This window comes from Staurois parvus, unplaced genomic scaffold (assembly GCF_062004578.1).
Source record: "Staurois parvus isolate SC_StPar_1 unplaced genomic scaffold, SC_StPar_1.0 ptg001981l, whole genome shotgun sequence".
NCBI classification, from domain to species: Eukaryota; Metazoa; Chordata; class Amphibia; order Anura; family Ranidae; genus Staurois; species Staurois parvus.
This window is the reverse complement of record NW_028319777.1, coordinates 136914-150914: the sequence shown is the minus strand read 5'-3', so window position 1 is coordinate 150914 and position 14001 is coordinate 136914. Positions and strand designations below refer to the sequence as shown.

Here is a 14001-nt window from a genome sequence, read left to right as displayed (position 1 = left end):
AAAACACATCATGTAAAGCAAAATGTTGATGCTGCAAAGTGAATGTAGATAACACTAGAAAACCAACAATGTAGTAATGAGATCAAAGTCCACAAAACTCACAAAAGTCCAAATGTCAACCAGTGCTGACAATCAATATAAAAGCATGCTAAAGGTGAGTGACACCAGCCTTCCACTAGGTACCCCATGGGTGTGCTCTCACCTGACTGATCCTCACCATATGTCCTCATGCACACGGGACGTTTTTACAGCGGCTGTTTTTGGCTTTTGAGGTTTTTTTCTACAGCCAGTAAACCCCCCAGCATGATATCCTATGTGTCCATGTACACATAGACTGGAATCAATTTGGGGGAGGGGTAAAAAAAAAAAAAATGCGCAAAAATGCAAACGTGAAAAAACGTGGCAAAACGCCGCTAAACGCTAGCACAAACATGCTAAAAAAATGCTGAAAAACTCACATTTTTAACATGACTTTACACAGCTAAAATTACCAGTGTTATCAAAACGCCCCCTCAGTGTGCATGGAGCCTAAAAGGTCAAAAATTGCATGAAACACCAAGTACAACCCCTGGCAAAAATTATGGAATCTTTCAGTTGTTTGACCCCACGCCTACCGGAATATGATAAAAAGGCACACTCACCAGATGCACATTTTAAATGCACAGTGTAACAATATGTTGGAATCAGCCAGAGGTCTCCTTTAACCACTTCCAGTCCGGACACTTTCACCCCCTTCCTGCCCAGGCCAATTTTCAGCTTTCAGCGCTGTCGCACTTTGAATGACAACTGCGTGGTCATGCAACATTGTACCCATATGAAATTTGTATCATTTTTTTAAGACAGATAGAACTTTATTTTGGTGGTATTTAATCACCTCAGGGTTTATTTTTTGTTAAACAAATCAAAAACAGAAAATTTAGAAAATTTTACTTACTTTCTGTTATAAAATTTTTTAAATAAGTGATTTTTCTCCTTCACTGATGTGCGCTAATGAGGCTGCAGTGATGGGCACTGATGAGGAGGCACTGGTAGGTGGCACTGATGAGGAGGCACTGGTAGGTGGCACTGATGGGCATTGACAGGCAGCACTCATATATGGCACTGACATGTAGCACTGACTGGCACTGGTAGGCGGCACTGAAAGGCAGCTCAGATGGGTACGGATATGTGGCATTGATGTGCACTGGTAGGCACTGATATGTGGCATTGATGTGCACTGGTAGGCACTGATATGTGGCATTGATGTGCACTGGTAGGCACTGATATGTGGCATTGATGTGCACTGGTAGGCACTGATATGTGGCATTGATGTGCACTGGTAGGCACTGATATGTGGCATTGATGTGCACTGGTAGGCACTGATATGTGGCACTAACAGGTGGCATTGATGGGGCTACACTGATCATCAGTGCCCTGATGATCAGTGTACATGTCCCCTCTGAGTAATGCCGATTACCGGCTCTCCTCTCCTCTGTCAGAGAGGATTGCCGATAACCGGCATTTCCGATTTACATGTGATCAGCTATGATTGGACACAGCTGATCACATGACAGAACCAAAGTCATCGGCTCTTTCTGCTGATCGGTGATCCCCTGCGTCTCAGGGACACTGCGCACCACCGATCACCACGCCGCGTGCCCCCGGGGGTGCGCACTTGCAGTTAGAGTGGGAGGACGTCATATGACATCCTCCCAGAATGAGAGAATCGCCTTGCGTCCGTCATTACCTTTATATAGCGGGCGGGAGGCGGTTAATTCTGTAGAACAAAAACCAACCACAGACATGACTCAAAACGATTTTCATTTAACATTCCAACCTTCTGGCCTTGAGAAACACTTAAAAATATGGAATCACTCAATTCTGAGGAAAATATTAAGGAATCGTGAAAAAAAACAAAAAAAAACACTACAGTACACCACCAGTATTTTGTTGCACCACCTCTGGCTTTTATTACAGCTTGAATTCTCTTACCCCCCGTTCACATCTATGCGGCCGCATTTTGCTCGGGCACGAGAGCCCAGTCATTTGAATGGACTCCCATGCCCTGCGGCACACAGGGAAGACGTCCCGGCACTTCTTTGGAAAACGCAGCCCACACAGGAGCCTCGGTTCCCAGTACAGTTGCGTTTCCCAGTGCGGGCGGCATGCCATTAGAACTAATGGCACCCGCCCGCGGGTCTGCATTTCTCTGTGCAGGTGGTTTCATGCGGATTCGCAGCGGCACCATCCGCACAGATGTGAACCTAGGGTGAGGCATGGATTTCACCATCGAAAAACCGTATTCATCAATCCGGCTCCAACTTTCTCTTATTGCAGTTGCCAGATCAGCTCTGCAGGTTGAGGCCTTGCCATGGACCATTTTCTTTCATTTCCACCATAGATTTTCCATTGGACTGAGATCCGGACTACCTGCAGGCCAGACCACTGACAGTATGGGGTTTATTTACTAAAAATGGAGAGTGCATAATCTGGTGCAGCTGTGCGTGGTAGCCAATCAGCTTCCAACTACAGCGTGTTCAATTGACAGCTTAAGGACCGCCCTATAGCAGATATACTTCTACAGGGCGGCACCCGTGCGCAAAATCACGTATACATACATGCACAGCCATCCAGATCAGTGTACCCGAGCTGACAGGGAGGAGGACTGTTAACAAAACACTTTATAACCAAAACAGTTTATAACCAAAATTATAATTTTTCAAACTTTTTTTTAACATTTTTATTTTATTTTTTTATATAATTATTTATGTTTTTTTTTAACATACTGTCACCCTAGCAGTACAGCGTCACCATAGTGACACTGTACTACTTGTGGGGGGGTGATGAAGATTTTTTTTTTTTTACACGAATTGCTTTTACACCCATAAAGGCTGTAAAAGCAATCATTTCTCCTTCTCTCTGGCTGCATTCTTGCAGCCATTGATAAATACTGTGAGAGCTGTGATTGGTCACAGCTTGTCACATGGTACAAGGCCGTTGTGAATAGCCCTGTACCATGTGATCTCTGTGATCATTCACAGATTTCACACGTAGTAAACAATGTCAGGAAGTGACATCTTGCTTGCTACTATTCATGTGATCACCGATTGGCCAATCAGTGATCACATGATCGGGACCTCACACAGAAACCTCGTACAGCTATTGGTGTTCCGCTGTGTCCCAGGGAGCGCTCACAGCCTGAAAAATGCGGGCGCTGTTCAGGGGCAGACTGACCATTCAGGCGCTCGGGCACTGCCCGAGGGCCCGGGGTCAGTAAGGGGCCCCATGAAATGCCCCTGGTACCTTTTATAGGCTTTTTTGAGTGTGGGCAAGGACACAGGGGACCCATGATGCTCTATTGCCCGGGGGCCCTATGAGTTGTCAGTCCGCCCCTGGCACCGTTTATGAACTGCAACCCTCTCCTGCACTGCTCCCGTCTGGCCGTTTATGTACATGGGCCAGACGGGATGTCCATACAGAGGTCCTCCAGACACAGCAGGCACCGGATCACAGTGCTGCGCGCTCCCAGGGAGTGCCCACAGGCAGGGAAGCGGGAGGACGTTTATAAACGGCCACCCGCTCCTGCACTGTTCCCGTCCGACCGTTTATGTACATGGACCGGACGGGAAGTGGTTAAACGGTTGAATGAACATTTTCCAAGAGTGGTGATTCCATACTTTTTGCCAGGGGTTGTACATAGATCAACCAGATGGGCCCAATCAATGAAGGAAAACACTCAGCCAGGATGTCAATCCCCGATGGTTTTATCACTGCCCCATAAGAATCTCTAGATTCTCAAACGAAAAAAAGAAGGGAAAATCTATAGAGCTCACTGATCTGCTCATTGTATTGAAAAAACAAATGAACTCACATAAATGGGTAAACCAAGCTCCTTATATGTTGTGAATCTACTGCTGCTGACCTCACCACTGTCGCCACTGGATGTCAGAACACCGCCCAGGGATGGATCGAACATGAAAGCTGCAGGAAATCACACATACTCTCCTGGAGCAATTAGCTCCGCCCATACGTGTTATGTCGTCAGGGGCATGCCTGCGAGTGCATATGCATTTGTTTTTTCAATAAAATTAGTTTATCAGCGTATCACTTTAAAAAAAAACAGACAGGGTAAGAAACGAGACTTAATACAAAAGTAATAACAGGCGCATGGTGTGGCAGTCCATGTATGTTTGAGGAGTTCCAGATGGGCAGGGGTAAGGGTAGTCCAGTAGGCACTAAGGGCAAGCTGTGTAGGAGCGAAGCAGAACTCTGCAGAAGGGAAACAAAGAAACACAGCGCCTCTAAGTGTGTACTGTGAAGGTATTTAATAGAAAGATAAGTAGTAACTCATATCTTAGAATTTTAAAACGGGCTCATTGGTAAGAGGGTGTGACTGATCCAGAGAGGAGATCGATCAAGTCCGCCAGCAGTTGGTGCTGTGCATGTGCAACATGGATGGTAAGCCTGGTGGAATCCGCAAGGTGTCTGCCAGCAGATGGTGCTATGCATATGCAGCATAGATGGTTGGCTCCTGCCCGATGAAAGAGCACACCTGGACTCCTCTCGTCGCGCACATGCTCAGAAGCGTGTCACATTTTGATGACGTCAGACGCCACACGTGCTGATCCTGGACATCTTGGAGACTCTGCCAGGCTTCACCATCTATACTGCATATGCACAGCACCATCTGCTGGCAGATGTGTTTCTTTGTAACAAAATGGACTTGCAGAATAATTATTATGGAAGGGGCAGCCTGTTGGGATGTTCTTCTGTCAGCTACCGTTGGGGCCCTTTAAGAATATTGGTGCACGTAACGACAGTCCCAGTTAACCTGCATGCGGTGTAGGTATGGTATAGTCTCATTACAGGTAGATATGGTTCAGACGCAGCAAACGTTTGGTATAATGAGGTATAGGGTTGGTAGGTAGTTTGTGCAGTCTAGGTTTGGAACAAGTGCGGTATAGAGTGCAGTATGAATTGGTTCCATTTGGTGTCCTGCTCTTAGTGGCTCAGCCCCTGCTAGCAGTATCAGCAGTGGACGAATAGCCTTCTCACCAGTCCTTGGGATGCTGTGGTAACCTCTCGCTGTAGAAGGGAGACCCTTTGGTCTCTCCTCAAAGGCCTTCGGTGATAAGTGGTGGAAAGTAGAAGGTGAGTGGATGCTCGTGTCTCCCTGTGGCAGCGGTGCAGGTGTTGTGCTGGACCCGGATTTCCTTACTCCCAGTCTCAGGCTCGGCTCTTCGCTGGTATGGTCACCTCAGACATAGGTGCTCTCTAATTCCCTTGGCACCAAGAGGAAGAACTGTCCAGGGCAGTTTAATAAACATCTCTCACCTGCACAGTGCTTATTGGGATCTGTAGCCTAAAGTAGTCAATTGGCCCCAATATATGTCTGCAGTCTCAAACTACCACTCCCAGAATTCTCAGCACCCTGCACAAAAGTCTATGGGCTTGGCTTGCTTGGCTTTAGCACTCCCCCTGTTGGCTGGAGGAGAATAGTGCAGTATAACATTGATATCTCAGTAGAGGGAGAGAATGAAAGGCAATGTCTCCATCGCCATATTGCTGTGTCCCAGCACCTGGTTACACATGAAAACCTATAACTTTTGGATTATTACAGAGAAGGTTGTAAAGATTTACAGAAAAAGTAGAGGCATTCTTTAGAAACTAATACAAATGCACACTGGCACTTATCTTGTCCTGTGGAATATAAAGGCCCTTCATTTGGCTAGACTCACGTGTGGCTGAATGCAGGGTCCATGATGCGCCGCTGTTTATACCAGTGCTGGTGGTCTGGATCGGTCAGCAGCCCTTTCCCCAGGAACCTGCAGAGCAGAGGAAAAACAGGGACACATATGCACCTCAGGATTTGTAATAGCAAACACACACATACAAACTGTCCTGCATTGGCCAGGACAGTACTACAAATTCTGTGTCCCGAGGCAAGTCCTGGGATCACATCAATTTTATTTGAGGTACTACACATGCACAGTAACTCGAAAGACATCAGTTGGGTGGGGGAAGGGGAATCAGGTCTCCAAGTGGGCAACCCCCACATACTTGGATGAGGTGTCTGGGGGGACCAACCCATAAAGTGGGCTTGATGAGTGGGCTTCATCACAGAGTCTGAATGGGACCAACCCATAAAATGAGGATTATTTGGGAACACTGACCTGGTGGTTGGAAAGTGGTTAGACAAAACACAGACCTTGGGCGTTAACAGTGTCACAGGGTTTGCAACCATAATGTTGGTAAATATGCAAACATGGCAGCGTCATCAGTCATATTGGTTAGATGCTCCCTGTGTTGTAGTAAGAGCCACATCTTCAGGCTACCAGAGGGGGTTTTTATTCCCCCTATTTCAACTTTACCTATCATGGCCCCAGCATCAACTGGAATTGAAGACATTTGCCCTTTCCACTGTGACTTTCTATGCTAGAGTCCTGAGAAAAATCACCCACAGACATAGAATGACCATTTACTGATCTGGATTGTGTTTAGCTGGATTGTCCAACCATTTTATGCCTTTGCTTTATCAGGCTGTCCGTGCGGGATACAGTAAGTAGTTTCCCCATAGGTAAATCTATTGACAAACTTGTACACTAAGTTTGCTTAGTACTCTTGTTTTTTTTTTTTCAGTCTTCACATGCCGGTGATTGGATAATGCCTTCACATCCAACCACACTTAAATCTATGTCCAGCCATAGGGTAGCTATAGATTACCAATAAAAACTAGTGATTCAGTTGCTTTAAGTATCACTTGCAGTAAGCAGGCTCCAAGGAAATGCAGTAGCTTTTCCATGCAGCACTTCTGACTGTTGGAAGCCATCATCATCGCACAAAGATTTTCAGTCGACCTCTTTGAATAGCCCAGTGTCTCTTAACTTTTTTCAGTTTCAGTACCCTTTTAAAGTATGCAAAATCTCGAGGCAACCCAGTTTAAAATGGAAACCTGAGCCTGAGACAATGCACACCATTGCATTGATGAAATTAACTTCAAAAGCCTCCTTTCACATCAGAGTCCCCCCAATTCATCAGAGACCTCCCTGTATAGGAGAGGCCACCATCAAATCACAGTTCCCCCATCACAGAGCCCACTAATCACACAGTCCCTGATCATTAAGCCCACCAATTGCAGTTATCCATCACAGAGCTCTTCAATCACAGTGTCTCACCCATCACAGTCCCCCCCCCCATCACACAGTCCCCTCTTCACATCAGAGCGCTATCTTTTGGCTCCTATAATGTGGCAGAGGATGGGAGGTGGAGAAGATCTGGAGAATTTCCATCTTCTCCTTAATACCGGGGGGGGCTACATACCACCTGCCCTGGAATCAGTAGGAAGGCCAACACAATAGCAACAAATGATGCTGTGTATACCGACCCTAAAGCGTCATTGGTTGTTATTTTGTTGGAGGCTAGCCTTCCCACACTATGGCAACTCAAGGAGTTAATCCAGGGCAAACTGGGTTGGGTGCCCACAGCACCCCAGGAGAGCCCAAATGGCACCCCAGGTTGGAATAGAAAAATGAGAATTGAACTGTCACCACATATGTGCAGACAAATTGGGAGGAAGATTGAAGTCTCAGGGATACACAAATTTATCTCCAAGATGGGTACATCTCTGTCAGTCATTCTCTGGTTGATGCTTGGGAAAGTGGATAAGAGGTGCTGAACCATGAGGATTCCGCATATGTTTACTTATATTATTGTTCTCATCCAATAGTATGGCAATATTGTAAATGTAGAGAATCTGAACATTCAGCTGGAGGCTTCTGCACACTGAAGGGCTTCCATGATGACTCTGGGTTATATTAGGGATGAGTGAATTTAGAATCAAAGTGGCACACTGTATTATTCAAGTCCAGATACAAGTTTACTCCAATGATAAATTGTTTGCAAAGCCACTACCCAAAACTAAGCAACAATCTAGAGTGGACAGAAACAAAAAATAAATAAATAAAAAATGGAGTTTAAAAGAAAAGAAAAAAAAACATTAAACGGACAGGTCCTCTTGGAAATATTCTGGTAAACTATAAGATCATTGGGGAATGTATAATGTAATACATCTCCCTTTATTTACATATTTAAACACTAACGTGAATGTTAATCCATCATACCTATATGAGCTTGTTGACATCCCATTCCAAAACCATGGCCAATAATGTGGCCATATTAAAGGCCATGGATATAATGGAGGATTGCCGTATAATATTCTCCACTCTTCTGTAAAGGATTTCTACAAGATTTTGGAAGGTGTCTGTGGGAATTTGTGCCCATTGATGAGGTCAGGTACTGATGTTGGATGAAACGACTTGGCCCACAATTGGTGTTTCAATTCATCCCAAAGAGGTTCAGTAGGGTTGAGGTCAGAACTCTGTGCAGGACACGCGACACAAGAGTTCCTCCACACCAAACTGGCCAAACCATGTCTTTATGGAGCTGGCTTTGTATACAGGGGCACACGCATGCTGAAACAGAAAAGGGTCCTCACCAAACTGTCACCACAAGGACGGAAGAGAACAATTATCTAAAACATCTTTGTATGATGTAGTATTAACAGGACCTTTACTGGAGACCTCTGAATGCCATTCTTTGGAGAGGAGTCTCTATAGATTTGGCCACTGTGTGGTATGCACCATTGTAAAATGCTGACTTACCTCTTACCGAACAGATTAAATAGACGTTCGTAGGTGTTTGGGTCTTTGGGGTAATCTGGTGACATCATGTACTTCTGTAGAGAGATTACAGGGAATTAGTCCTGAAAAAAGGGACTCCATTTACACAACAATCAGATAAAGTGTTTCTATTACTCTGGGCAAAATCACATCAAAAAGAGAACATAGGAATCAGCTGAACCTGAATATAACTGGCAACAGAAGCGTACGGGGGTGGAAAATTCACTATGGAGCGCACAAAGTGTCACAGTGAAAAATGATAACTGAAGTCTCAAAGCCCCATTAAAAATTGCAATTGTTTCCTGTTGATTTAAAATGGACATTTCAGTAACTTCAGATCAGCAAGAGTTCCTGGGATTTCACAATATACAGGATCATTTTTCAGAAAAGCTCCACCTTTTAATCAATAAAAAGTCATCCTTGAACTACAGGCATGGGCTTTGCCTAGGCCAGGGGTAGGCAACCCGAGAGCTGCAAGACTACAAGTTCCATCATGCCTCTGCAAGTCATAGCTGTAACTGTCAGTTTTGTAATCTTTGCAATGCCTCATGGGAAATGTAGTTCCACAACAGCTAGAGAGCCGCAGGTCGCCTACCCCTGGCCTAGACTGAGATGCCATCAGTCTGCTGCAGGTAGGAGGAAGCATTTCCTCAATTTCATCTTCGCAAGTGATCAGACTGCCACAAGAACCGCACAGGCACCCTAATGGACATGATTGTCATCTCTAAGCAGGCATCTCAGTCCAGGATAGAGATGGCAGCACTGGATAATGCCGGAACAATGATGGCACCATCCTGCTGGGGAGAACAGCAGATAAAGCCATTGATGGGGGGAGGTGCTGTGTTGTCTTGGGAGGTAATAAAAACCTGGAAGGGTTACACTGACACCTTACTTAGCATGCGTGCACTTCAACATGCAAAAGTATATTGGATGCTAGATCCAGTTTAGAAGCTGTCATCACAGGCCAAGGACAATGAAAATATTGGTTTGCAATCAGGGGCGGACTGACAACTCATGGGGCCCCCGGGCAATAGAGGATCATGGGGCCCCTGTGTCCTTGGCCAAACTCAAAAAAGCCTATGAAAAATGTACCAGGGGCATCTCATGGAGCCCCTACTGACCCCGGGCCCTCGGGCAGTGCCCGAGTTTCCAAATGGTCAGTCCGCCCCTGCACGTATATATAAAAGTTTTTTTGCATCGCTTGGTAGGGGGGCGCGTGTGAGCCGCACGTGTGCCCTACCCCTGCCACCATTCTCAGCCGTCAATCAATGGGTCCCGGACGGTGATTACCGAGCATCTCCGACAGGGAGGAGGGCTAGTTTGTGCCTGTTGGCCTGGGCACACTGCTCTGGATGGCTGTGCTGTGCACAGCCATCCAGAGCAGTGTGATTACAGTGAAGCACACACACACTGCCCCTGAGTAAAACACTCCCAGCACATAATTAACCCTTTGATTGCCCTTCATGTTAACCCCTTCCTGCCCAGTGCCATTAGTACAATGGCAGTGATTTTTCTTTTTTTTTTTTTTTTTTTTTTTTTTAGCACTGATCACTGTATTGGTGTCACTGAGGATGACAGTGACACCAAGTTAGTTCCCCCCAGTGTCAGAATGCCCACAGCAATCCCGCAGTCCTGCTATAAATCGCTGATTACCGCATTATTAGTAAAAAAAAAGAAAAAAATTCCAGTATCTATACCGCCACTTGTAAACACTATAACTATCACGTAAACCAATTAATTTACACGTATTTTTTTTTTTTTTTAGCAAAGACATGGAGCAGAATACATTTTGGTGAAAATTTATGATGAAATTTAATTTTTTCAATTTCTTTACTGGACATGTTTAACAGGAAACAGTCAAAAATATTGTTTTTTTCTCTAAATTGTTGGTCTCTCTTTTTTTTTTATAGCCCAAAAAATAAAAACCACACAGGCAATCAAATACAACCAAAAGAAAGCTCAATTCGTGGGAATAAAAAAAAAAAAAAGGACATAAGTTTAATTTGGGTGCAGCATTGCATGACCACATAATTGTCAGTTAAAGTAATGCAGTGCTGTAAATTAAAAAATGGCCTGGTCAGGAAGGGGGGTAAATCCTCTGGAGGGCGAGGGGTTAAACCGTGGCATATTTCAAATCAGGACTGGGAACAAGGAAGGTGCTAGGAATCACTCTAGATGTAAAATCTACTTTTCACAATATCCTGTTCGGACTTGGCTAAATTTAGGCTATCAGGTTTGCAGCAGTTTGTGGTCTCTTCCTCTAGTAATTACATGAGTGCACTGCAGTACAGAAATCATCCTTTAGCTCAGATTCACACCGGTCTGACAGGTCATGTAATTCAAACCACATGACAAGTCGCACCCTATATCCATCGCCCTGATTTTGAAAGTAGTTCCTGCACAACTTTTTGCAACTTCAGGTGCGCCTTGCATGAAGTCGCACAAATATCTTTCAAGTTGCATCTGAAGTCGCGCCGACATGCAACTCAATTCAAAGTCGAATCCGGTGTGAACCTGGGCAGATGGCTCTAGGCAGTGGAGACAGAGGGAGCTGCTCTGTACATCTGGCCGTCAGTGCAGTCAGGTTTATTAAAAACAAAGCAGTATTTACTGTGACCTGAATCTGAGATGACGGCTCGCAATGCACAGCGATAAAGGCATTTTTGCATTTCCTTGCAGGATGAAGAAGATCAGCCGGCTTCTCACCTTCACAGATTCAGGATCCGTAGGCCAGATCGCCACGTAGTGCAAAATATTTATTCGAAAAAGCGGCCCGTACTCCTCTGCCCTATAATAAAAATACAGAAAAAAATGCACAACTGAAAAGTTCTTTATTCAATAATCTGAAATTCATCTGTATTAGGGGCTTGTGTTTGTAGGCTTTTTGTTCACTCCAGAACAGGGGCGGACTGACAACTCATGGGGCCCCCGGGCAATAGGGGATCATGGGGCCCCTGTGTCCTCGGCCACACTCAAAAAAGCCTATGAAAAAGGTATGAAGGGAATCTCATGGGGCCCCCTACTGACCCCAGGCCCTCGGGCAGTGCCCGAGTTTCCAAATGGTCAGTCCGCCCCTGCTCCAGAACTGCCTCTCCTCTTACAAGTCAATGAGAATGACAAAAGGATATGCTGGTGGCAGGGGCGGACTGACCATTTGGAAACTCGGCACTGCCTGAGGGCCCGGGGTCATTAGGGAGCCCCATGAGACGCCCCTGGTACCTTTTTTATAGGCTTTTTTGAGTTTGGGCAAGGACACAGGGGCCCCATGATCCCCTATTGCCTGGGGGTCCCATGAGTTGTCAGTCCGCCCCTGGTTGGTGGAGAGCCGAACCCAGAAATACAAGAAATCAGGTCTACAAATTCAACTCTTAGGAGGTGGTCCTGTCAGCCATGAGGCCCATGGAGCAGTCTGAAGGGTATGCAGCATTGCAAGAGAATGTCCCAAGTTTTAGAGGTGTATTTATAAAAATGACAAGCAACCAGAAGAAAAAGCCTACAAAATTGTAAAAGTGCAGCGCTATGATATCAACATAAAATTCACAACTGATGAAATAAAATATAAATATAAAGCGCTAGATATATCAATATTCCGAGAAATGAGTATAAAATGTGATAAACAAATAAATAAATAATCCAGGGTGAACTGGTGTGTGATTATAATGGTACAAGTGAATAAAAAACATTGATAAATAAATTAATGAATAAATAAAGTGATGAATAATTGTCCCAAAAAAAAAGGATATATAAATTGTCCTTTCGTGATATATAATCTGATCCCGAAGTGTAGTGTAGTAGAGTAATATATTCAAATATTCCAATAATTCATATACAGATAATCCGGTGACGTGCGGAATATGATAATAATGCACACTCACCAGATGCGCATTTAAAATGCACAGTGTAACAATATGTTGGAATCAGCCAGAGGTCCCCTTTAAGGTGGGATGAATGTGCAGCCTGGTATGGATATCCCTCCTCTGGATTTTGGGATGGTTAAGGCCAGATGTCACCCGGGATCCTCCTAGTTTACTTGAAGACTGGTGTTGTCTAGTCTTGTATGGTCGGCTGTGGTATCTGTGGTCGGTGTTTGGAAGGGGAAGCGGTAGTCTAACAGAAGTTCTCAAGCGCAGTCTGGGTCGGTTCCGTTACAGTCTGTATGAGTTCCTGAAGCATTTATATGGACTTTGGTTGGAGGGAAGAGAGTATCCCAGCTGTAAGGGACCGCCCGGCGGTACTACTAGCACTCCACTGAATAGGCGTCCCCAGCGCACGGAGTCTAAGTCCCAGGGTGCTTGTTCACCAGGGCCCCTGATGGTGGGGATGGACTTGGAGCTCCCTGAGACCAGGTCGTGACTACCGGGTGCGTCCGTCAGTGGTAGTAGTATGCGCAAGGGGCTCCCACGGGGAAGAGTCTGATGTGAGGAGGTCAGAAGACCCCACTGCACGGGATGGATGGATGGATGAGCAGGGTCAGACGGGCCGGGTCGGTAACAGAGAGGGCGGCAAGGTACAAGGCAGCGGGCATAGAATGGTCGGGTCACACGCCAGGTCAGCAACAGCAGGTCAAATCCAATAGGGGGCATTCAGGAGAGAGGTCAGGCAAAGCAAGGGTCAGAACAGGCGAAAACAGCAAGGTCAGGTTCAATCCGGGTCAATAACTTACAGGGTACAGGTTCACAGGATTCAGAATGCAGGAAAGACCAGAAGGCACTGAATGACAGCTCAGGGTCGTTTAAATATCCCGCCCTGCGCTGCCATTGGTGCCCAGCGGGCGGCCGCGGCTTCTACTGCGCATGCGCGAACTCGAACGCCGCGGCCGGCCCGGAACCAGTGCTCGAGTCCCTGCGCCGGGCGGCATACTGCGCCTGCGCGGGGACCAACGCGGCGGGGATCGAGGGGATCCCTGACACCAGCTCTCAAAGGGGAGCTGGCCGTGTGAAGCTCAAAATCTCAGCCAATGCATCTTTGGGGCTCAAAACACCCCCTTCATCAGGGCTTATACTGTCAGTGATGGGAGAGAAAACTGGACAGAATCCAGGGGGATCAGGAAGGATTTTTTCCCCTGCAGGAGCAAATTGGATCGTGCTTTGCTGGGTTTTTTTGCCTTCCTCTGGATCAACTGTGGGTGTAGGATTATAACTCTTTTTTTTTGGTTAAACTGGATGGACTTTTGTCTTTTTTCAGCCAGACTAACTATGTAACTATGCAAGATCAACATAGCAAAAAAAGAACATAATCATGGATTTGGGTTGCCAATCTGCCAGACCGGCAACTTGAATCACCATTCTTCTGTTCTTCTTTTGCAGTTCTTGTCCAGTATTATCACCCATTACTGCCAATGTAA

At 45.8% G+C, this 14001-nt stretch overlaps 1 protein-coding gene across 1 annotated transcript in view; it reads right to left on the bottom strand.

Annotated features, from left to right (window-relative positions):
* Positions 1-14001, bottom strand: part of LOC149433085 (cholesterol 24-hydroxylase-like) — a 63644-nt gene that overhangs the window by 31617 nt on the left and 18026 nt on the right. The window contains exons 3-5 of the mRNA XM_089664675.1: positions 11364-11445; positions 8640-8713; positions 5718-5804 (exon numbers count right to left, since the gene is read on the bottom strand). Coding sequence (XP_089520801.1) covers positions 5718-5804; positions 8640-8713; positions 11364-11445 — 243 coding nt within the window. The remainder of the gene's footprint in view (positions 1-5717; positions 5805-8639; positions 8714-11363; positions 11446-14001) is intronic.